The sequence below is a fragment of the Sphaerulina musiva genome (genome assembly GCF_000320565.1).
Source record: "Sphaerulina musiva SO2202 unplaced genomic scaffold SEPMUscaffold_2, whole genome shotgun sequence".
NCBI lineage: Eukaryota > Fungi > Ascomycota > Dothideomycetes > Mycosphaerellales > Mycosphaerellaceae > Sphaerulina > Sphaerulina musiva.
Genome location: NW_016017384.1, coordinates 2,360,658 through 2,383,155, shown reverse-complemented (window position 1 = coordinate 2,383,155; position 22,498 = coordinate 2,360,658). Strand labels below are relative to the sequence as shown.

The 22,498-nt window shown below is 53.0% G+C and overlaps 10 protein-coding genes across 10 annotated transcripts; 3 read left to right on the top strand and 7 right to left on the bottom strand.

The window, feature by feature from the left end:
- Nucleotides 1-319: 319 nt before the first annotated feature.
- On the top strand, nucleotides 320-5,417 carry SEPMUDRAFT_147525 (RhoGAP-domain-containing protein). The gene is made up of 5 exons (XM_016904352.1): nucleotides 320-1,039; nucleotides 1,100-1,130; nucleotides 1,214-1,777; nucleotides 1,831-4,347; nucleotides 4,399-5,417. Exons 1-5 carry the CDS (start codon nucleotides 953-955, stop codon nucleotides 4,983-4,985), a joined length of 3,786 nt encoding a protein of 1,261 aa, XP_016763844.1. The 5' UTR covers nucleotides 320-952; the 3' UTR covers nucleotides 4,986-5,417.
- Nucleotides 5,418-5,617: 200 nt separating this feature from the next.
- SEPMUDRAFT_147524 (uncharacterized protein) lies at nucleotides 5,618-7,304 on the bottom strand. The gene is made up of 2 exons (XM_016904351.1): nucleotides 6,631-7,304; nucleotides 5,618-6,577 (listed from the first exon to the last, which is right to left on the bottom strand). Exons 1-2 carry the CDS (start codon nucleotides 7,250-7,252, stop codon nucleotides 5,757-5,759), a joined length of 1,443 nt encoding a protein of 480 aa, XP_016763843.1. The 5' UTR covers nucleotides 7,253-7,304; the 3' UTR covers nucleotides 5,618-5,756.
- Nucleotides 7,305-8,427: 1,123 nt separating this feature from the next.
- Nucleotides 8,428-10,196, bottom strand: SEPMUDRAFT_131346 (cysteine proteinase; the record flags this gene model as incomplete). Its single annotated transcript, XM_016902413.1, has 1 exon — nucleotides 8,428-10,196. The coding sequence occupies exon 1, from the start codon at nucleotides 9,925-9,927 to the stop codon at nucleotides 8,428-8,430; it is 1,500 nt and encodes a 499-aa protein (XP_016763842.1). The 5' UTR covers nucleotides 9,928-10,196.
- Nucleotides 10,197-10,436: 240 nt separating this feature from the next.
- SEPMUDRAFT_37297 (S-adenosyl-L-methionine-dependent methyltransferase) lies at nucleotides 10,437-11,399 on the top strand (the record flags this gene model as incomplete). Its single annotated transcript, XM_016908666.1, has 3 exons — nucleotides 10,437-10,553; nucleotides 10,648-10,776; nucleotides 10,923-11,399. The coding sequence occupies 3 exons, from the start codon at nucleotides 10,437-10,439 to the stop codon at nucleotides 11,397-11,399; spliced, it is 723 nt and encodes a 240-aa protein (XP_016763841.1).
- Nucleotides 10,947-14,653, bottom strand: SEPMUDRAFT_60864 (Arginase/deacetylase). Its single transcript, XM_016909544.1, has 4 exons — nucleotides 14,518-14,653; nucleotides 12,790-14,467; nucleotides 12,630-12,741; nucleotides 10,947-12,577 (listed from the first exon to the last, which is right to left on the bottom strand). Exons 2-4 carry the CDS (start codon nucleotides 14,391-14,393, stop codon nucleotides 11,843-11,845), a joined length of 2,451 nt encoding a protein of 816 aa, XP_016763840.1. The 5' UTR covers nucleotides 14,394-14,467; nucleotides 14,518-14,653; the 3' UTR covers nucleotides 10,947-11,842.
- A 295-nt stretch (nucleotides 14,654-14,948) lies between these two features.
- SEPMUDRAFT_38952 (Metallo-hydrolase/oxidoreductase) lies at nucleotides 14,949-15,917 on the bottom strand (the record flags this gene model as incomplete). Its single annotated transcript, XM_016908724.1, has 1 exon — nucleotides 14,949-15,917. The coding sequence occupies one exon, from the start codon at nucleotides 15,915-15,917 to the stop codon at nucleotides 14,949-14,951; it is 969 nt and encodes a 322-aa protein (XP_016763839.1).
- Nucleotides 15,918-16,471: 554 nt separating this feature from the next.
- On the top strand, nucleotides 16,472-17,115 carry SEPMUDRAFT_114795 (CMD-domain-containing protein; the record flags this gene model as incomplete). Its single annotated transcript, XM_016901113.1, has 3 exons — nucleotides 16,472-16,624; nucleotides 16,689-16,723; nucleotides 16,803-17,115. 3 exons carry the CDS (start codon nucleotides 16,472-16,474, stop codon nucleotides 17,113-17,115), a joined length of 501 nt encoding a protein of 166 aa, XP_016763838.1.
- Nucleotides 17,116-17,469: 354 nt separating this feature from the next.
- SEPMUDRAFT_38368 (BAR domain-containing protein) lies at nucleotides 17,470-18,455 on the bottom strand (the record flags this gene model as incomplete). The annotated part of the gene is made up of 2 exons (XM_016908704.1): nucleotides 17,470-18,120; nucleotides 18,180-18,455. 2 exons carry the CDS (start codon nucleotides 18,453-18,455, stop codon nucleotides 17,470-17,472), a joined length of 927 nt encoding a protein of 308 aa, XP_016763837.1.
- A 409-nt stretch (nucleotides 18,456-18,864) lies between these two features.
- SEPMUDRAFT_60859 (uncharacterized protein) lies at nucleotides 18,865-20,345 on the bottom strand (the record flags this gene model as incomplete). The annotated part of the gene is made up of 3 exons (XM_016909543.1): nucleotides 18,865-19,000; nucleotides 19,105-19,681; nucleotides 19,751-20,345. 3 exons carry the CDS (start codon nucleotides 20,343-20,345, stop codon nucleotides 18,865-18,867), a joined length of 1,308 nt encoding a protein of 435 aa, XP_016763836.1.
- A 440-nt stretch (nucleotides 20,346-20,785) lies between these two features.
- Nucleotides 20,786-22,293, bottom strand: SEPMUDRAFT_131342 (glycosyltransferase family 31 protein; the record flags this gene model as incomplete). The annotated part of the gene is made up of 2 exons (XM_016902412.1): nucleotides 21,222-22,293; nucleotides 20,786-21,160 (listed from the first exon to the last, which is right to left on the bottom strand). The coding sequence occupies exons 1-2, from the start codon at nucleotides 22,191-22,193 to the stop codon at nucleotides 20,786-20,788; spliced, it is 1,347 nt and encodes a 448-aa protein (XP_016763835.1). The 5' UTR covers nucleotides 22,194-22,293.
- Between the last annotated feature and the right edge of the window lie 205 nt (nucleotides 22,294-22,498).

Sequence of the window (22,498 nt, the reverse complement as noted above, 5' to 3'; positions counted from 1 at the left end):
AGAGAGAGAGAGAGAGAGAGAGAGAGAGAGAGAGAGAGAGAGAGAGAGAGAGAGATTGATTGGGCTCGCGGTCACAAGTCTAGACAGAATCCTCGCTCGACCTTTTGTTGACCGTCTGCAGAGTGCACACACTTCTGCCGCACTGCGCAGGCTAGCTCCCTCCCCTGGTCGTGCTCGCGTCTGACGGCTAATAATCATTGGTACGGTATGCACGGTAATCATCCCCTCGTGGCGCTGCTCTCGTCTCTGCCACACTGCGCATGTCTGTACTCCGTCCCCCGTCGTAGTCACTCTTCCGCCTCTCCATACCGAGCCATTCGACAGACATTGACAGCGGGTGCGAGAGGGGGACCATTACATTATTATTATTATCATTATTATCATACCAGGTACCTATTGATATTCACGTATACGCCAGCAGAACGGGGGGGCGGGATAGAGTTCAACGATTGCCTTGGCGTCTCTTTCCGCGGCAGCGAGGACCGGTCGGTGTCTGCATGCTCTACAACACGCATCCTCTGGCGACTTCAACTCCCCCACGACCGCTGCGCGCGCAACAGCGCTGGAACACTCGCTTGGATATACTGCAGCACTATCGCAGCAGCACCACATCGGCAGGGCACTAGATGCGCCCACGCCGGCGAAGTAGCAAGTAGCCTATCCAGCACGGAGGCGGCGCGAGGAGAGAGGACGCCAGCCAGCCAGCCAGCCAGCAAGCAAGCCGCGGCAGAGCTCGAGTGACGACCGCGACGACGACGACGACGACGACGACGGCGGCGGCGACGGCGAGAGCAACGACAACGACCACGACCCCGATCCGACAACGAGGTACTCATATCCAGACCACAGGGTGATCTGTGCCTGTGTAGTCGCTCCCCGGGGCATTTGGACGGGGCTGCCAGGCTCGACTCTCGCCTGAAGCCTTCCGAGGACTGAGGCTGCACACTTCGCAATGGCTACAGCAGACTCGCCTAGCACGTGGCCGGAGTCACCGATGGACCCAGAAGATGTGGTATATCCGTGCAAAGGTTGTGGAGAGGTGCGATCAAAGCCAACTTCGAGTCGGTAGTAACAATGGCATGTCTAACGCGCGTGATAGATACTCGAAGAGGGCAAAGCTTTCGAACTTGGTATGTCTGCACACCTGCCATGCCACGCATTGGCCGAATGAGGAGACGGGGCTGTCTGAACTATGCTGACTGTGAGGATACAGCGGGAAATCGATGGCACATTGACTGCTTCCGGTGCAACACCTGCGGAACCCTTCTAGACTCGGACGCAAACTTGCTATTGCTTGGAGATGGTAGTCTCATCTGCAACAATTGCACGTACAGCTGCAGTGCATGTAATAACAAGATCGAGGATCTGGCCATCTTGACTGGCGAGCAGGCATTCTGCTCGGGATGTTTCAGATGTCGGAACTGCAAGAGGAAGATTGAGAATTTGCGTTATGCTCGTACTTCACAGGGCATCTTTTGTATGAGCTGCCATGAGAGCATAGTCACTCGGCGGCGGAAGAGAATGCGAACTCCCAAGCACGCTCCTGCTAGTGCGCAGCCCGGACATGATAAAGCATTGCCCTCACTGCCACCGGGAGTGGCTACGCAAAGTGCATTTACTCCTGATGGTGAGACTCCACCAGTGGAAACATACCAGGAGAACGCAAAGACACAGGCAGAAGCACCCGGGCAGAGGCATGCCTCCTCACGGACTCGAGGCACATCCAACGCTAATCACAAGCACGACGTGTCGCCTCTGGCTGAAGACCAACACCGAGGTGGGTTCTCATATGATCAGTCGTGGGCCTCACAGAGAACTGACAGCACACAGATGGACCCATGTTACCGGCAAGCACATACGGTGAGGATAGACCGTCCACCGTCTCCAGCTCTAACGACGACGACGATTCCGAGCGTGGGTTCTTGCCCATGGCGTTCGACCCTACTCCCATACAAGCTCCGCCGCAATCGCAAGCGCCCATCCCCCGAAAACAGATACCAAGAGCCTCAGAAGAGCGCTCACCACCGCACACGCAGAAGGAGAATCAGCCTCCGCGAGACTACTTCGGGACTAACGGAAGACTCTCCGCGAAGCCGCCTTCGAGGAAGCCTTCGCAAGAGCAACGATCGGAAACCAATGCTTCCTCGCGATCTGTTTCGACGGAACGCGAACCGGATAGGGACCGTTCGGCGAGCCAGTCGAAACCAAGCCCTCATATATTATATCAAGAGAAGGGTCGCAATCGAAAGCGCGATACCTCGGGGAGTGAGACACCTGTGAATGGCTCCATTACTGCTTCTCCGGTGGGCAATCTACCCCCTGAGCGAAATGCATCCAAGCCACAGCCACATTCTCTGCCGACTGAGCAGCAGAACTCGCACAGCGGCCAGTCCAGTCCGCAGGAAGGCTTTCGCCTGGGAGAAGTTCCGCCTTCGAAGCGCGCAGACTCGCGGAAGAACTCTCGGGCCGGCCACCCATCGTCGACGACGGTGTCGCCAGCAGACGGGAGCAGCAGAGAAGGCGAGCCTGGCAGTGGCAAGCCTGTGTCGCCTGCTTCAGTGGCTTCGCAGAACTCGAGCATCAATCCTTTTGATGACCCCAAGCGCAAAGACGTCGCTGCTCCAGCCAGCACGCCCATTCCACCGCGACACGCTGACAGGAGTCTGCCGCTGCGAGGAGATTCACTGAGCGCAGCAGCGGCGGCGGCGGCGGCAGCCAAATCCAAGCAATCAACACCTGAGCCAGACAACAACAACAACACCACCACCACCACCACTAACAACAACAACAACAACAACAGTGGTGCACAGGCGCAGTCACCGCCCACCAGAGACATGGTGACGTCTAAAGAACTGAGCACGGCCTCCCGCGACACCACTCGTTCTGGGCCCGAACTCCCTCCACGAGCCAGTTTCGACGTTGTGCCACCACCCCGTTCTTCCACGCGACCGACTGCTCCCAGCAAATCTGTCGCCAATGACGATTTCATCGCGCCGAGACACGCACCGCCACCTCCACCCGCCGCCGCCGCGGACAGGCACCGACACAATGACTCCATTAGCACGCTGCAGAGCGAAGATCAGGACACATCCCCTGCATTGCGGACTGGCGGGTTGCCCAAGTACAGTCTCGATGGCGGCTTTAGTTTGGACGACGAGATGGGACGAATCCTTCGAGGAGAACAGGCTGGCCCTTCATCGCCTTCCGTTTTGCGTCGCGTGTCGAATGCGGTGAAGCACGGTCGCAGTTTCAGTGACCGCGCTCCGACGCAAGGAGCGCCGTCACCAAGGAATGGAACGCTCGGTACCCCCACTGCGACGCCAAGTATCACTTCTCCCACAGGCGGCGAGGGAGTTGAGTCGCTTCGTGCCTCTCTGAGGCGCTCCAATTTGCAGGTTGCGGAATTGGAGAGGGAAAGGCTCACCCTGCTGGAGAAGATCGCTAGTAACGGGGACATTAACGCTGCCAACACAGAACTTCGAGAAAAGCGCTCCACTATGGCATTTCTCGACACGCAACGGGAAATGATTGTACGCGAATTGGAGATCATGACCGAGCACTTGAGCAAGGCCAAGGACGCCACTCAACCACTAGACTTCCCGGCACTGAAGACCAATATTCTTCGCGATTTTGGAGACTCCCTGCAGCAGCTCAAGGACACCTTTGGAGCCCAGATAGAGGATCTGATGCACAGGCGCAACGAGCTCACTGACGAGATCGGCGACCTGATTCAGATGAAGGACAAAGGATTTCAGGAGTACGAGTCGCTATCGACGAGGAACGCGGCACTGGCATCACACAACCATGATCTCGTTCGCAACATTCAAGGCATGTACCAGGAGAACCGCGCGCTGAATGGAGGTGCGGGCGTCAACGGCCTTGGCATATTCAATGGCAATATCAACGACGCTACTTCTGCCGAAGTCAGGAACCTCAATCCCGTCATCACGGACACGTCGCTGCCAAATCTGCTACAGGATCCGGATGCCGAGCCGGCGTCGATTTTGTCAACTCCGCAAGTGGTGAACATCCGAAAGGGTGCTCAGCCCAAGAAGTTCAACTGGCGACGCGGAGGCGAGAAGGTTGCTGGGAAGGTGACTAAAGGCATCAAAGGCGCGTTTGTCGGCAACGAGCCAAATGGAAAGGGACAGTATACCATCGGTATGCCGTACAACCAGAGTCAGAATGGCCAGGCCATGGCTGGTAGCGACCAAGGCAGTGTCCACAGCAAGCAAACTTTGGATGACAGGACGTACAGCTTCTTCAATGGGAAGAATGTCAATTCCAAGGCAGTGATGCACATGAAGAACAACAGCAGCGCTAACCTAGCTGCTGTGGACGGTTCGGGTACGTCACCACTGTCTCGTTGTCTAATGATTGACATGCTAACGTGCGCAGTACTCTTTGGCTCCGAGCTGACCCTCCGCTGCGAACACGAAAGTCGCGTTGTCCCCGGAATTGTGCTTACATGCATTCACGAAGTGGAGAGACGAGGCATCGACGTTGAAGGAATCTATCGCAAATCTGGCGGCGCTGGACAAGTGAAGCAAGTCCAACAGGGCTTCGAGAAGGATCCTGGCTTTGACATCTCGGACGAGGATCTGGATATTCACGCTGTAACGAGCACGCTCAAGCAATACTTCCGGAAGCTACCGACACCACTGATCACATATGACGTGTACGATTCTCTACTGGAAGCCGGTCAGTTGCAAGACAAGGAGAAACAGGTGGCTGCGCTTCGATTCACCGTGGAGAGTTTGCCGGATGCACATCGGGATTGTCTGGGATACTTGTTCCAACATTTGGCCAAGGTTGTCACGTTCGAGAGTAAGAACTTGATGACGCCACTCAATCTTGCGGTTGTCTTTGCGCCGACTATCATGCGGCCGTTGTCGATCGAGCGCGAGATGAGCGACATGCAGGTGCAGAGGCAGGCCGTGCAGGCATTGCTGGAGAACCACAAGAACATTTTTGTGGAGGAGTAGGAGAAGAAGAGAAGGAGATTGGAAGCATGAACGATAGCTTCGTCTTGCACATAATTCCCGTCTGGTGTGGACTTTCTCCTTGTCCAGTGGCTTTGGATTTCCCAAGGCCGAAGAGAGAAACACAGAGAGAGAGAGAGCGCAGGAGAAAGATTGAAGGACAAGCGAGTCTGACACACAATGCCAGTGTTCCCTGCATACTGGCTTTGTTGAATTGAGTGAACAGAATGGGACTGACTTGGGCTGGCTGGGCAGCAAGTCTTGGTTTCAGAGGTGTTGTTTAGCGATGGGCGATGGAAGTCCTTTATTGGGGGAGAAAGGGGGAAGGGCTTGCTTTTTTACGATCATGAGTGGAATGTCTGCGTGAGCGCTAAATTCCAACCGTTGTACTATTCTCTGCAAGAAGTTAGTTTCACAGACATGGACGTTACGTTGCTTTTTGACCTTGGAACCACAGTGCACCACTCACTACCCAAGGTATTCTCTCGGTCGTCTTCCTAACTTCAGCATAGGTAGTCAGTGTGAATTCTTTCATGAGGTTCGTTCGCAGCTTAGAGAGAGAGAGGTACAGAGAGGCAGAGAGAGAGGCAGATGAAGCACATACATAGTAGACTTGTGTGTGATATGGGGTGGATGGAAAGTGATCATGCGTGTCACATTTTACCAATACATACATACGGTTGTTACATCCCAGTTGCTCACGCTGCCCTGACGCCTCGCTGTATGCATGATAAAAAAACTCCAACTCCAAGCTGGCTGAATTCGCTTTTCCTACTACCGCTTGCCCATCTTCTGCGAGCTCCTAGCGGCGATTCTTCTGAATGTCTCGTCGTTGGCGCCCTGCGTTTTCCTCTGGCTGACGCCCTGAGCATTGCTCATATTGCTGACAGGTGCAACAGTGTATGTGCCAACTCCTCCCTGCACTCTCGCTCTGTTCTGTGGTCCTGGTGCTTCCAACGCTCTCTTCCTCTTCTCCGCAGCCAACGTCGCGCGGTCGACTTGACTTGGTCCCATCCTCTGGCTGGCAGCTGCGGCCATGGGATCATAGCCTCTCGTTTCCACCGGCTTGGATCGCGCGTCCTTGCCCTTGTTGAGAATTACGCGAGTCCATTCTGCGACCAAGTGTTCTGCCTGTCTCTTGATATCTGGCTGTGGCTGAGTAGATTTGGTGTAGAAGAGAACGACTTTGCCGACGGCAGAAGCTACGAGCGCCTCCTTTCCAATGTTTAATCGCGATAAAATGGCAAACAGCTCGCGCTGAATCTGGTAGTTGGGTAGGGCGGCATCCTGATCGGCAGGCTCGAGCATGAAACGGACAGATTCGAGGATGTTAATATCGGGATCAACAAGTTGCGATTGGATCGTGTTGCGGTTCATCAGCTCTACGACCTCCGGAAGGATCTTGAGCTTCTGAACGGCGACGTCTCCTCGCGACCGAGCCTGCGCATCCAACTCGCAGGCTTTGGCGATTCGGGTGCGCATTTCAGCGATTTCCTGGTCGGCGCGCTCTTCCATATCCTGGGCAGCTTTGCGGCGCGAGACACGGTGGGTCTTCAATGCCTCATCCATCTTCGCATCCAGCGCACGTCGGCGGCCTGGTCATGTTAGCGTATTACTTCACAGCAACAGGAGGAACACTGCAACTCACGCTCGTCCGGTGGCAGAGTGTCGAGGTCAATGGGCGTCCTCTCCCTTCTCGAGCTCTGACTAGGCTTTGAGCCTTTGCTCTTCCTCGACCGCTTGCCATCCATCTCGGGGCCGCCTTCAAAATCATCCTCGTCCTCGCCACCGCGTCTCTTCCTGCTGCTAGGCTTCTCGCGCTTCTTCTCCTTCTTCTTCTTCTTCCGCTCGCGCTCTGCCTCTTCCTCCGCCGTGCGCTTGCGCTTGTGCACCCCGAGCAAAGCCACATTGCTCTCGTCAACGTCGATGGGCTTGTCGGGGATGTTCAGGGCGGTGGCATCGAAGTCAGCAAACTCCTGCTCGTCCAGTTCTTCCAGCTCCGACTCGTCGTCGTTGTCCTCGTTGTCGTCTTCGCCGTTGACTGGCTTCTCCGCATCTGCCTCATCGTCCATAAGCTCGTCTGCGCTCTTTGAACCCCCGTTCTCTTGCACCTCTGTGTCGGCATGAGGATCGGCCATGGGCGGAGTGCCTCCTGCATTGTCTTCCTCCTCGATTTCGGGGCGCAGAGGGTCATTGGGGTCGGCGTTGGCTTGCGGCTCGTTATCGATGCTGTCAACAGTCGGCACGTCTGGCTGCTCAAGGTCCTCCATTTTTTGCTGTTGGCTAGTGGTGGAGAGGAATAGTGTATGTGTGAGAGTGTTGGGGTGGTGAGAGAGTGAGTTGCTGTTCAAGATTGAACGCGGCTGGCATGTCCTCGTCACGGGTCAAGCCGTTGCTTCAACACCACCACCACCAAAGAAGAGATTCCCTTCACTCCAACACACAACACAACTCAGACCTATCAAGAACAACTCGCAAACATGTTTGGTGGTGAGTACGAGTAGATGGAGAAGGAAGTCTTGAAGAACGTCCAGCCAACAGATATCTCTCAGCACCTCCACAACCCACCGCCGAAGAGCTCGCGCAACAAGAAGCTGCCGCCAGACAGACCGTCTTCGGCATGGTCAGCATGTGCGTGGTGCTATATTTCTGTATGCTTACCTATCCCACTACCTATCAATCAATTCAGAAGACACAGCCTGGCTCATTTCTCGTACAGCACCCTTCGCCGTTGAGGCAGTGAAGAATCTCATCTAGAAATTCGCTCGACGAACTGGGAAAAAGGAAAAACTGTAACAGAAGTGTATCATATTGTACAGCAGTGCAAGGAGCAGAAGAAGCAGCATGGGCCATGGCATGGCACGGCGTCGGGGAAACGTGATTGAAGAGAATGCTACACCGTTCTTCCGCGCCACAGACGTGGACTGATTCGGCCGTTGGAGCAAGTAAGACGTACCGGGGAGAAATGCTGTTCATATCTATCTACGATCGGAGCGTTTCGTCTTCTATTAAACTTGTTCATTCTGAAAAGAAGGAGTAAGCCAATCTCTTCGAGCCGTTCACCACTCTCAGATTCTTCTCCTCCACTCGCAATAGATTCGTGGGACAGGGTCGGCGCAGACCGAGAAAAAAAACATTCATCAGCAATGGAGCGGCTTGCTAACTCGGCCTTGATGTTGTACACGATCGTCATGAATCTGTCGAAGCACAGCTAGCTAGATGCGCATTCCGTCCACGACAGATGAGAAGGCGCACTCGAAGACGTCTCCCGCCTAGAGCTCCTTCACTCGGGTGTTTCTGCGAGCGAAGAAGAGCACTAACTAGCTTTGAGACAATGAAGAAAAAGATGATGAATTAGATTTTGATTAGGAGGTAGGTACACGATATGAACAAATGGAGTACTGGCGACCAACGGAAAGGATACAATCTCCTCGACTCTAGCTAGCTACATTTTACTATAGAACATGACATACGGCTCAAATTGATCCCCATTCGATTGCGGGTATTTCACCACATTACTGTTTTGTTCCCCCTGGACGACAGAATCATTGATAATGGCAAAATCCACACCATTCGCTTCTCTGACCGTCGCAATGTAATGGCCACTGCTGACGCGGTCCCCGCGATGTGCTACGACGGCATCCAGGCGGTAGAGGAGGTCTTTCTCGTCTTCGGTGTAGCGTCCGAGGTTCAGATACTCTTCGTACCACGTCTCCTCCTTGAGTTTTTCTACAATCGCTCTACCATTTTTAAGCTTGGGCAGCCCATCGTCGCCCTCGGACATGGCGAATCTCTTCTGCAACACGATCAAGACCTCGGGTGCTTGGGTGATCGTGTAATGCTTCGTCTGCAGGGGCAACTCTTCTTCGTTCTTTCCAGACATAATCACAGCCTTCCTGGCAGCTTTACAGGCATCACTCATGCATCTCGCTTGCACACCCTCGTCGGTGAATACATTTTCGTGCAACCGATCCATGAACGTCATCCACTCTCGATCGCCCCGAGGCATGTTCAGTGGTACTGTCAAGCTGAAGCCGCACTCATCTTCGCTATCGCTGGAAGAATCATGAGCTTCGCCGCAGTCCACACATGTCCAAGTAGATTTGCGCTTCATTTCGAATACTTGCTTCAGACACGCGACATCACGTTCGTCACCTGCACCAAGGACGAGATCGAGCAGCTTATCGATGTATAACCAGGCGTCATCCTGTACATCATTGTGCCAACCGACCAAATCGTGCAAGTCCCCTTTGTCGTTGATAGGTGTCTTGGGAATGTTCTTGAGTATGGCAGCATCTAGGTCAGCATGGCTGATCACCTTGGTCTCTCCCTTGCCGCCTCCGAGCCTCCAGTATCGCTGAAACAAGTCTTGCAGAGCGCAAGTCACGCAGCGCCTGATACTTTGGTCACAGTCGCGGTGGATATTGCCAAGGAAATGATACACTATTGGAACATGTAGTAGGCCTTGCAGAGCCGCGTTTTTCCAGCACGATTGACCCCGACTCCGGAAGCCCTGGGAACGACATGATCTGTGAGTACGGAGGAAGTGTTTCAAGATTCGACCTGCCACAACACCGTCGGGATTGACGGTCTTGCCAGTCATAACAGCGCTGCCGTCCTTCTTTCGCAGAGTCCCTAGCTTAACAGGCTTTCCTTTTGAGGTTGGGACCTTTTCACGTGGTAGAGATGCTCCAGAGCCAGCCAACGAGGGTGAACGCTTGCCAGAAGTTTTCCTGGCTGCTGGTTCATCAGTGCTGACAGCCGTCGTATGTCTGCGGACGCGCCGTGGGACTTTGTGGATGCCATGCGCTCGCTCTGCACGTTGCGGTATTGCAAAAGGCTCCCTTTCAATAATCGTTGGCTTAGCCGCACATCCGAGCTTTTGAGGGATCGCATCAAGCCAGTCGCCATCCCAGAAGTATTTGAAAGAGTCGAAGATAGGCATGATGGAACAGGAAAATATGGCGGTAGGTGATGAGGCTTCGCGACACTGCTAGGTCGATAGCACACAACAAGAGGACATGCGAGTCTAGCAATCTAGCAATGAGAGACGAAGTCTTAAGTAGGTACCGCATTATCGACCGCATCAGGCACAATGAGACCTGCCCAATGCGGAAAAACATATGCATCGCTTTGTGCTTGAGACATTGCAAGCCGATTGCGGGGGGTCATGCCGGACATTCTGGCTGCAGATGATGGAGTAGTGGCTCTTGGAGTCAAAGGAATGGTGGTGGTGATAGTGATGTTAGTGATGTTAGGTACCTAGTGATGGTAGTAGTGGTGGTAGACATGGTATACATCACATCACCTGAGAGAAAATCTGCCAAGCCATGAAAAAGTCATGGCACAATGCACACTCCCGTCCACTGTAGTAGTCTACGTCTCAGCCAATGTTATATACTGCAACAACCACAAAGAACGAACTCTGGAATCAAGCTTCAAACAAGAAACAACATGTCAGCACAAGAAACAACAGAACAAGATATCTCCGGGGGGCAAAGCTACGAAGAAGAGCACGTCCACGCCGTCTACGAACAAATCGCCTCTCACTTCTCCTCGACCCGCTACAAGGTACATATAATGATAATAGTACATTCTCAAATACTTCCCATCTCAAATTAATAACAAACATCTGCTTCTTCTTCTCCTTCCTCCTCCCGCACAGCCATGGCCCATCATCGAGCGTTTTCTCCAGACTCGCAAAGCAGGCTCCGTGGGCTTGGACATTGGCTGCGGAAATGGCAAATACCTCGCCGTGAATCCCGACATTTTCATTGTAGGCTCTGATCGGTCTGTCATCACCCATCCTTGTGGAGGGAACATTAGAAGAAGAGAATGAATTAAACAAAAAAGGAAAATGAAAAGAAAAGAAAAGAAAACAAGAAAAGCAAAGAAAGAAAAAGAAAAAGAAAAGAAAGAAAACATGGCTAACACGGTAAGTCCAGATCCCCCAACCTCATCTCCATAGCCTCCTCCTCCACCACCTCCTCCTCTCGCCACCACCAACCGCATTCAGTCTGCATAGCAGACATCCTCGACCTCCCCCACCCCTCGCAAACCTTTGATTTCGCCATCAGTATCGCCGTAGTGCATCACCTCTCGACATCGGCAAGGCGCATCGAAGCCCTCCGCGCCATTCTCGACACGCTCAAGCCGAGCGGGGGAAAAGCATTAATTTATTGCTGGGCATTGGAGCAAGAGGGGAGTCGACGGGGGTGGCATGAGGGTATGGACCAGGATGTCATGGTGCCGTGGGTGAAGAAGACAAAAGGGGAGGCGGATCGGACGTTTCAGCGGTATTATCATTTGTATAGACGGGGAGAATTGGAAGCGGATCTGAGTGCCGCCGGCGGACATGTGCTAGAGGCTGGGTATGAGAAGGACAATTGGTGGGCCATTGCGGAACGAAGGGCATGAATGGACTTTTTTTTCTTTTGCAGGGTAATCGATGGAGATAGCATTGCTCACGTGGGCTTCGCGATTGTGCTTCGTGATCACGACCAAATTCATGGCCTTTCTCATGTTGTGCACGTTGCGGCGCATAATGCTATGCACTCAGGGCACATTTACCACAATGATCCCAGCTTCGCAGAAAGTAAAAGCACCCCGCTTGGCGGTTCACAGAGGTTGCTGTGTTGTACCTACGGCGAGTCTTGAAAAGGAGCCAGTGGTGTGCCCGTCTCCAGTCGAGTAGCGTTCAGGCCCAGGCTCAACCCTCCGTCCAGTCACGCTCATGCTGGGGTTCCTCCTGCCCATCATTTTGCTCTTCGTTCCACTCGAGCTCTTCGCTCTAGGCTATCTCTATCCTGAAGTATCTCGTTCGGCTCACGGGGAATACCGCTCGCGTTCTACTGCGGCAATCATTGCGGACCCCTGTTGCCATTCACTGTCGCCGCGCCATTGGCATCTGTCACTGATGGCAAAGCCAGAGCAGTCGCAGTTTTGGCTGGCGGCGGCAGTGGTGCGAGTGGTGCCACCTCGTCATCCCCATGTTTGGGTTTGTCCTCTCTCCAGGCGTCGGCATCCTCCAACAGAACTTCAAACACGTCTCCCTTGTGCTCCAGCAGCATGTCTGTGATGGTGTTCTTTTCACTCCTGATGACACGGCCGAATCTCCTCTTCGGCTTACGTGCAAAGTCGCTTGCAAAGTACGCATGCTCATGCGCCACGAGCACGAGCGAGTTGCGGTAGTACCAATTCGGAAGGTCATCGTCGCCGCCCACGAGTGACTTACAGGACATCAGCGACACGTCCTCGACGAATGTGATCGCCTTGAGAGTCTTGTGGTGCTCCTCTCGGTCGTTGTACTCTCGGAGAACAGTCTCCTGGCTATCCTTCAGGAAGCCAATAATTGCGCCATGGCCAGTATTAGTTCCCATCAGGTAGACATGTGTACTTTCATTCAGGGTGACATAGTTGTCCCAGAGATATTTCAGGAGCTGCTTGGCTTCCTTGATCCGGAAATCAACATCGTCGTTGGACTGATGCTCCTGCGTATCTGATTCGAAATCAGTAATGTACCTCGGCAGGTTAACGTCGATGACACCAAATCCGGCCTTGCAGGCTTCGTCAACATAAGTCTTCACAATATCAGTCTTTGATCATGTCAGCTAGTTGCTTGCTTTCTGCAGCATCGAGAGTGCTTACCAGCCAGGTGTTATGGAGCTCGATCTTGCCTGTCCGTGGATCAGGCGAGGAAAGGACTTCGGGCGGGTCGTGCAGCACGATGAGCAGCGCTCGTGCTGTACCATAATTTGGTCTGTAGCGATTAGCATGGTCGGGGCCAGTGATTCGATCTTTGACTTACGTTGCAAGGACTTGGTCCTCAAATTCCTTGGCTAGTTGCTCTCGGTGCACGAACAATGGAGTCATGCGATATTCTTCCCATAGCGTCTTAGCCTGCCATCCTCGAACAATATTGTGCATGCGCTCGCCATGGAGAGGGCCATTGAGCCTCTCGGAAATGTCCTTGGGATACAGAGAGGTCCAGAACTTGCTTTGTTGTCGTGCAACAAGCTTCACATCGTCAATACCAGAAACGCTAGCAACAGTTTGCGTGAGTCTATCAGGAGGCTCTCCCATCAACGTCCGTGCCACAGCGGTAGCAGACCTGGCAATGGATTCCAGATTGTAGCCTCCTTCTAGACACACGGCCATCTTGCCGTCCGCGAGGGACATGAGCATGTGTGTCATGTGAGCGTATCCGGCAGGGGTCACTTTGCAGCCACCTAGCATATCACCTTCAGCAGCATCAAATCCTGCTGCAATAATCACCAAGTCCGGGTCGAACTCGGTAGCGATGGGCATCACTACCTGCTGGAAAGCATAGAGGTAATCGGCATCACCCATGCCTTGCTTCGTCCACGGAATGTTGACATTCTTGCCGAGTCCAGCGCCCTCGCCGCAATGCAGGTGGTCGCCATATGATACTCTGTTGTCCCGGTATGAGTGCTCTGGGTAGAAGTTGCCTCTCTTATGAACGTGCAACGACACATAGAGCACGTTAGGGTCGTCGTAGTTGGCCTGCTGTATACCATTCCCGTGGTGCACGTCCCAGTCGAGGATGAAAACTTTACGGCATGAATCTTTAAATTCACGTTGGCATGCTTTCGTAGCAATGCTCACATTGTCATAGAAGCAGAAACCCTTAGCGTCCTCGCGCTCCGCGTGATGGCCAGGTGGTCGAATTACAGCAAACACATTCTTGACTTTACCTAGAATGATGGCACGGCAAGCCTCGATTGCACCGCCCGCAGACAGGGCTGCGCAGTACGGCGTGCTGTTGGATAGGTATATCGAGTCATTCCCATGCGGTGGATGTTGCAACTCATTTCCAAGTTCTTCGGTGCTCAAGACGCTGAGAGACTGGACCCAATGCCAGTGGTTAAGGGTGTGAACGAGGCAGACTTCATCGCGTGTGACCATTCGGGCATCTATACGTCCCATATAGTGGTCGTTCACGGGACCCGATTCGCCCTCTCTCCACGCCAATCCAGCGTTGACGAATGCTTCAAAAATGGCATGTATACGTCGCGGATCCTCGGGATGCAAGTCGTCTTCTGGTGGCTCGGCCTCGACATGGAAGCGCATGCGGACATCGTAGACCAGCCCGGTCTGGAGAGTACTATAGGGCAAGTTGGCGTACTTGGCAGGTTTCGGTGCATCCTTGCGAGCGACCAACAGATGATCCCGAGCGTCAGACTGATGCGAATTGCCTTTGCCTTTGCCTTTGCCAGTACTTTCCAGGTAGTGCGGCCGTGGCAGTTGTCCCGTGCCGTCGAACGTCCCGAGTGCTTGCTTGCCGGTCACGTTCTCGCCTGCGCTATGCGTCAAAAGGGAGGAGTGATTCTCCGTCGAGCAGATCACGTCGGCGTCAGACATGACCATGTCCTGTGCCTCATCTTGCTCCATGACGGAGGACGAGCAAGTGGAAGCCGGTCACCATGAGCTGTGGCGCATGCCGGGCCAGATGCACGTGAAATGCGCTGGAAGTCATGTTAGCGACAGCGGAAGATGCTCAAACGGCGCGACTTACAGGACGCGATGTGATGTGAACTTCGGCAAGGGACGCTCGCTGTTCGATTAGTAAAAGTCTACGGGAGAGCGGCTTCAGTATCGTCGGCGGAACAGAGTGGTGGGCAACAAGATTCAAGGGAGAGACGTAATTGTGGAAGTTGGTGTAAGTGAGAGGTGGTTGCGGTTGCAGTCGAAGGAGAGAGTGAGTTAAGTTTAAGTGGTCACTAACTGATAAAGAGCCCAGCTGCAGCCTCAGGCACCACTCTGTCTGTACCTAGAGGTAGTTCAGTCAATTTCTTATTGCCCTAGGGGATGGTATAGGTATATAATATGTACAATGTACTACAATCAGCTTTGTATAAGGCAATGAACTGCGATACAAATCCTTAATTCGCTTCACTAAACAGACAACATAGCCAGCCTTTCAGTCACAAGCGGCAGATCCATTGCTTATATCGTCCCTGGGAACTGCCTGTGTTTGTTCTTCTCCCACCAAACTTCATCGTGAGCAGCAATCAACTCACACTCATCGCCAGTCGCTTGGTCAAAGTCCCCCAACCGTCTGATTGTCTCCGCGGCCTGGTCCCGATCGACATGGATACACATGGTCTCACCTTCTGCACTCTCCCACGTCCCGATCGCCTTCTCGCCACGGAGCAGTCGTCGATCATGAAAAGCGTCGCCACAGAGCATGATCCATCGATCTCGCGTCCGACACAGTAGATTGACATGCCCAGGCAAATGTCCCGGTGCATCAATCACATACACCGAACCGTCGTGGAAGAAATCATATGCAGCGGGCAACAATGGTCCCATGGATTGCCATGTATCTCTTCTTCTTCTTCTATCTGAAGTCGCAGGAAGCTCACATGTGCGATCTGCAGGCAGCGTATCAGGAACGAAATGCTGATGACTTGCTGCTACACCTCCAATAGTAATGCCATGCTGCAAGACATCGGCAGCTCCATGTCCGATGATAAACCGCGCTTGGGGAAAGTCCTCGGGATCTCCGTGGTGGTCGTAGTGAACATGGCTGAGGATGATACCATCAATGTCTTCGGGAGAGAGACCGCCGGCTTGTAGTTGAGCTGCCACGCCAGGTGAGAGGTCGAAAGGTGCTCGACTATCGATGTGTTTTTGGAGAACTTCCGGATATCTGCTCGGGGCTTTTCGCAGCCCCAGATCGAACATGAGGTAGACAGGCTTGCCATCTTGGGAATGATACGGGGACGAAAGCGGAGGCTGGGGATGAGTGATCAGAAAGGTCAGAGAAGGGACTGTTCGTTTTGCCTCCGGATCGGCTGGTTGCACGAAGCGGCTGTCAGGCAACGTGATGAAGCCTCCTGCTATGGGCGAGACGGTCACGTAGTTCTGGTTTGGCCGTGCAGGGGGCAGTGGTGATGGAAAGATGTCCGACATAGTGGATGTGAAATACTGAGCCTACTTTGTTTTACCATCAATCATCTATATAACATATCCTGTACCTCAGGTAGTCAGGATCTTGTTCCGTCCAGCACCTGCATTTCCTGATATCACATTACCGAGCTCAATACATCCCACACTTTCCCCGCAAAGCCTGCAGGACGGTATAGCTGCAGTCATCTGTTCAGCTGTGTGTATTGCCTAGGAAGCTAATATAGCTCCCTGAGTCTAGCAGAGCGGGCAAGCTTTGCGACATCGCAGCTTCAAAGTTGAAGCTCACCCCAAGGAACCTAGCTGTAGGAGGTAGAGCACGAGGGCAATGATGTAGGTAAGGTAGCAATCTACAACGGATTGCATTTATATACCAGGTACCTTTACCCATCATTTTTCTTGCCAGATATAGTTCAGCAGGATAATCCTCCTCCCATTCCACCCCGAAAGAAAGAACCCCCATCTCATCACATCACATCACCTCAACCTTCCTATACCTGAACAGCTCAAAATAATAACAATCACAATAAAAAAGAAAGAAAGAGAAAAATAAAGAAAAAATGCCAGCAAACTACACCCCCGAAGAGATCCAAAAAGCCCACGAGATTCTCTACAATGAAGGAATCAAAATGCGCTATCAAGTCGCAGGCAAAGAATATGTCGACAAGTCCTTGGCAGCAGCGAGTAATCCTTTTGCACAAGCGATGCAAGATGTCAGTTTTTCCCTTCTTCCTCTCCTTCTTTTCATTATTCCTCTTCTCACAAGGACATATACAGTACGTCTCCGAATCCTGCTGGGGATCAATCTGGACGTAAGTCTTTTTTCTTTCTTTCTTTCATCCTCACTTCCCATCCTCCACTAACTCCCTTTCCCTTACCTCTTCCACTCAGCCGTCCCGGGCTCCCCCTCAAAATCCGCTCATTTCTCAACATCGCCATGCTCTGCAATCAAAACCGCTCCACGGAACTCGCCACACACGTCAAAGGCGCCCTGAACAACGGGGCATCCGAAGAGGAAATTCGCGAGGTAATTCTGCAAGCGGCGTGTTATTGTGGCATGCCGGCTGGGATTGAAGGCTTTCGCGTGGCGGGGCGGGCGGTGCAGGAATGGCATGAGCAGAAATTGCGAGAGGGTGAGATGAGTCGTGGGGATCAGGATCGGCATTATGATGTGGATGTGGCTAGTCGGTCGAAGGAGGATTGAGGGAGGGAGGGAAGGATTGATTGGTTTGATTGAAGCAGCAAGTCCTATAGCAAACGAAACGATGCTGCTACTGCTGCTGCTTAGGGAGACTTGATTTCTTCGAGTTGGGGCTGAAAAGTGAAACACACACACTGGAAGATATTGAATCGTCTAGACACTCAAATGAGACTCGTTTGCACACACACACATTCCCGTACCGTACCATACCATAGCACGCCATATCATACCCATAAAGTCCAGCGTCCAGATGTTATCCTGAACAGCTAGAAGCGGACTGGACCTCTCATTCAAACTCCTTCGCATTCCGGTCGATCAAGCCCTGCCCATTCATTAACATATACTCCGTGGTATCGCTTATTGCCCATCACGTGCCTTCCTCCAGCTCTCTTCCTGTTCCTGCTGTAGCTCCCCGACACTCCGCGCCACGTCCTCCAAGATCTCCGCAGCACGCATGTGATACTCGGCCTGTGCCTTGGCCAACTCGACGAGATTCCTCAGCGGTTCAGGAGTGTCGAGCACATTGCGCATAATGCTGGTGGCCTCATCCACCTTCTCGACGAACTGGTCCTCGGCGGCTTCGATGGCGTGACGCTGCTGCTCAGTGTAGGACTCCTCATGCTTTCCGCCTGCTGCGGCCTTGGACTTCACGGCATCCAGGTTCAAGCGTGCATTCTGCACAGCGGTCCGGGCCTTATCGGCGGATTTGATGCTCTGGTTCAGGGTTGTGCTCCAGCCTGCAAGGAACTTGCCTTGGATCTTCTCGTCCTGATCAAGGCGAGCTTCGCCAACTTTCTCAGAAGCAATGGCGAACTTCTCCAGACCCTGCGAGAGAGGGTCAGGCTCAGTGCTGCCCTGTGGCGTCGCCGTTGCGATGGTCTGGGAGCCAGCGAGAGAGGCGCGTGCGATGGCGTGAGAAAAGGTCTTCGGCTGTGGCTTAGCGGAGGGAGGGGCAGTGAGAGCGGCCTGGGCTTCGGCGGCGCTGCCTGCTTTACTGAGGAGGCCGACCTGGACGCATAATATCATCAGCTGCGGCGCCAAATTGTGCACTCGAGTGAGTAAATTACCTTCTCGCTGATGCTCTTGCCCAAGTCCTGGAAGCTCTCCTTCACGTTCGGGGGGTAATCGTATGCCTCGTTCGCGTACTGGCTGGTGGCCGCGAGCAAGCGCTGGTGCGTCTGCTTCAGCGCGTCAATGCGCGTCTCCAGTTCGACATAGTCGTGTGGCAGTTCCGTCTTCTCGCCGGCGTTGCCTGTCTGCTCTTTGATCCACTGCTGACTGCGAGTCGCAAAGGGCGTGACCGTGGAGCCGATGGTATTGGTGAATGCGCGGAACTTGTCCATGATGGCGGCTGTGTCTTCGCTGCTCTGTTCGACAGCAAGCACTTGTTGTTGTTGTTGATATACACGGGGGGAGGTATGTGCTTCAGGAGTTCGTGTTGACTGTCGTAGACACGAAGGAGTAGTCAGACTAGGTTGTGGTAGCGCAAGTAGTGGGTGGAGCACTCCGCTGCTGCAAACAAGGGTCTCTCTCTAATGAGTGGCTTGGCATCCAGTCCTGCCCGCGATAGTGGGACAATGAGATCAGGGGAAGATAGGAGGTAGGACTCAACATAGGAGGCAGTGTGTACACATCGATGGAATACCACTTTAAGATGGCGTACTTCATCAATATCTATCTAGATATACGGCGGGCGAAAGCCGACACCTCCCTGAAGGCTGGAGTACTGTACGTGCTGCTATCACCACCATCTCAATAGTCGTACAAAGACGTAACCTTTTTTCCACCATTCGGCAACTTCACTCTCAAAATTGCTCCTGGGTGCAATCTCAAGTCCGTTCCATTGTTCCAGTCAGGCTGAAATGGCAACTGGTTGATGTTCAAATACCTGCGAATACGTTAGAACTCAAGCCCATCCATGGCCACGTCGTTATTGCGGTTGTCTCATGATCATCATATGTGTATTGTGATGTTTGGACTGATTTCACTTACAGATAGCCAGACGTTGAAACAGACCCGCCATCAGGCCATATGATTCTCGGATCTCTGGCGAAAGGTTTGGTCAATCCGTCCGTTGGATCAAAGTAGTAGACCGCATTCTGCTCAGGCATGAGCTGATAAATGTAGCCGTTTGTATCTCCTTCGAAGCCGTTGGCGTTCCCGCCTCGCTGTCCATGGTTCGAAACGTTGGCGTGTGCGAAGACCTCGGCAGATGCACACTCAGAAATCTTGAGGCGGAGGTTGGCAGTGGGAATAGACCAGAGGTAATTCGTTGACAGAGGAGAGTAGTACATCCTCTGTCCATCGTCGCTGAGATTGATACCATCGAGACCTTCTTTCTGCCAATTGGTTCCCATGCCCTTCATGTCAAGATACTTTGGTGCGCCATAGTATGAGGGAACCGCATTCAAACCACGTAGAACAGATCCATCCTGGTCCAGTCTTCGCCAAGATTCACCGGTCCCCAGATCCACCATAATGAAACCTGGCCGGCCTTCATTGGAACTGTCCACTAGGTATGCGATACCTTTGCCGGAAGTACCTGACAGATTGGGATTGAAGTCGAAGCCTAGGGCATTGTCAGCACAAATATACCTCCTGGCGATAATCGCATAGCTAGAGATAGAAAATCACTCACGAAGATCATTAAGATAGCTGTCTGGGTAATGCACGTCTGCAGGAAAGGTGTAGGTCTGGTATATTGTGTTGTTCTGTAGCGATATGGCCACAAGCTTTGGGCCGCCAGGCTGTGCATATGGCATTGAAGGCTCTCCTGCCGCGTTGTGTACGGTTGGTCGACCTGTATCGAGGGCCCATAGTGTCTCTGGACGTCCAGCGCCTGGCGAAGTAATGTATAGAGCCTGCACTGAAATGAATGCAGAAGCGTTCCCAGATCCGAAGGGAATGCCATTCCAGGTGGTGTTGAGCTGATCAGGCGGGAGGTTGAGTTCAGCAGAAGGATATGGCTCTTCTGCTGTTTTGTTCGTGATCACTCCTAGAGTATAGACGTAATCTCCACGGGTATAAGAGGCAAAAAGGCGGCCATCTGACGCTGCTGCAATACCGATTGGGAACTGATCGTAGTAGTAATGGACCTCTTCCACGGCGGGTCCAAAGGTTCCATTGTCGACTCTCAAAATGGTGGTGATTGTGCCTGCTGGCGTTTCAAAAGTGGCATTTTGTGCTGCTACTCTGCTTGCAATCAGCAGACACGCGATGCCTGTTGTCCACATTGTGCCTTGCTTGCAATGGGAGAGTGGAAAGGATGGAACTGGGGAATCTCGATGCGGTCTTCATCAGTACTTATATTACATACCAGCAGCACCTACTAGTCTAGCGTAGCGTCCGCTAAAACGGCATTGCTTGTGCTCCACGTGGAGAGGCATTGCGGTCATGGTGCAACGCTGTTGTGGAGGAGACTACATGCATGTAGGAGGTACAAGACGGTTCAGACGGAGGAGATCGAGAAAGTGGTGACGTGCTGAGCGCGTCGGCCGGGCGGCGATCTGTGCTCGAACATTTCGACGACGTGGGTCGTCGCTCGTCCTCCTCCTTCGTGAACAACAGATGTACAGGTATGTAAGTAAGTAGGCAGACATGTTGAGAAGTCGTTCGCTATACAGCTCACGGTGCGGAGACGATATTCATACTAGAATAGGGGGTAGGTAATATCTCATACGCTGGCTACGCTGTCCGTATTCTCAGCACTTGCGTCGCGTGATAACCACAATTCTTCCCCCGTACACGCTTCCATACTATCGGCAAACTCCTGTGCTCTGGCCAGCATCCACCGCGAGCTGACTCCAGTGCGATGCGCTCCCATTCTCGGTATAGGAGAGAATTCGCACGTGCCATTCGAGAAGGCAAATTGCACGCATTCCAAGCGGGCGACACAGATTTCGCGACAGACATCCACTGAATCGGCGGGGACGCCTTCAGAGAAATTGCCACTGAAGTTATCCCAGTCGTCGACTCGGCCAGATCGGACGAGAAGGCGTGGCATGATGTAGGACTCGAACACATCTCGGTGGCGAATGATGGTCTGGGGCTAGTTTGGACTTAGTTCTGTGTCGCTCTTCAATACGCACAACTCCTTTCATCGGACATACCTTATCCGCGAGCCATTGCTGCTCAAACTTCCACAACTCGGCGACTTCAGCTGGTACGAGCCCGTGGTGCGATATGGAAGGATAGCACCACAGCCTTCTGCCATCACTATGTGTGGTGTAATCCATCTCTGCAGGCCGATGCCTTTGGAAAATCGGCCAGGCAGGATTTAATGGAGCTGCAGCAGCTTCCAATAGACCTCCGACAATCTCGTCTCCGCTGGGACTTTCTTCCGTGAGGCCTTCCCAGATCACTTTGTTCTTGTCGAACATCTCCACCGCTGCCTTTACTGCTGCATGTGACAGCACGAAGCCCGCACTTGCCAACGCGTATGATAGATTATGTGTTTTCTTCCTTGCACCGATATAATGCGGTTCCGCAGAATCCAGAGTGTCCAGCCAGCTAAGGAGGTTGGACCAGAAGATATACGTGTCTGTTTCTAGAAACACATACCACTTGCGATCGGGGTGCTCCGCGTACGTCTTTTGAATCATAGGCAGCCACTTCCACTTATCGAGCCGCCTCGTTGTGTTTTCGGAATTCCACAATTCTTCATCCTCTAGAACATCCGGGCCTCCTGCCTGGAGTCTTCGCCACAGTTCAAAATCCGGATGCGAGTGCTTAATCTTCTGATCAACGGAATCGAGGACATCGAGTATGAGATGCCCTCGATATGTCTCCTTCCAGTCCGAGAAGATGATATAGGTGGGATAGCATAGGAGAGTTGTCTCGAGCAGGGTCGGCAGCCTTTCTTCTAACTCGGCTGTACTGGTTTTCAGAGCGACAACCACGTCGTTTGCGCCAGGCAGTTGCGAACATGGGAGCGCTTTTCCGGCTTCTTCCTTTGATCGCGCAGCAGGCCGATCATACTCTGGATGAGGTCCGTGGAAGAAGAAATATAACAAGCCAAGAACTATTGTCAACGCTAGCAGTTCGAGGAGATATTTGCGCCGCGGTCTGCGAAAGTAGCCCATGACAACGATTCGGGGGGCATCAGGGCCACGCGCAACTGGCAATCAATACAGTTACAGGAGTCGCGCGAGGGTCGTCAAGAATGCTGTTCATACACTGCATAATCTGCATGCTGCTGCTGCCCGTCCAGGAGGTCTCGTTTTTCGCGGCTGGATGCCGCGGCAAAGCTTAACTCCATAGCCGGTGATTCCTTGTGCGAATAATACGATGAATGCCCAGTCAAGAGAGCCGTGGTAGTGGTACCGTTTGAATAGGGAGTCAGGTCAGATGTGGAAAAGGAGTTCCCATCGACATCAGTATAACTGTT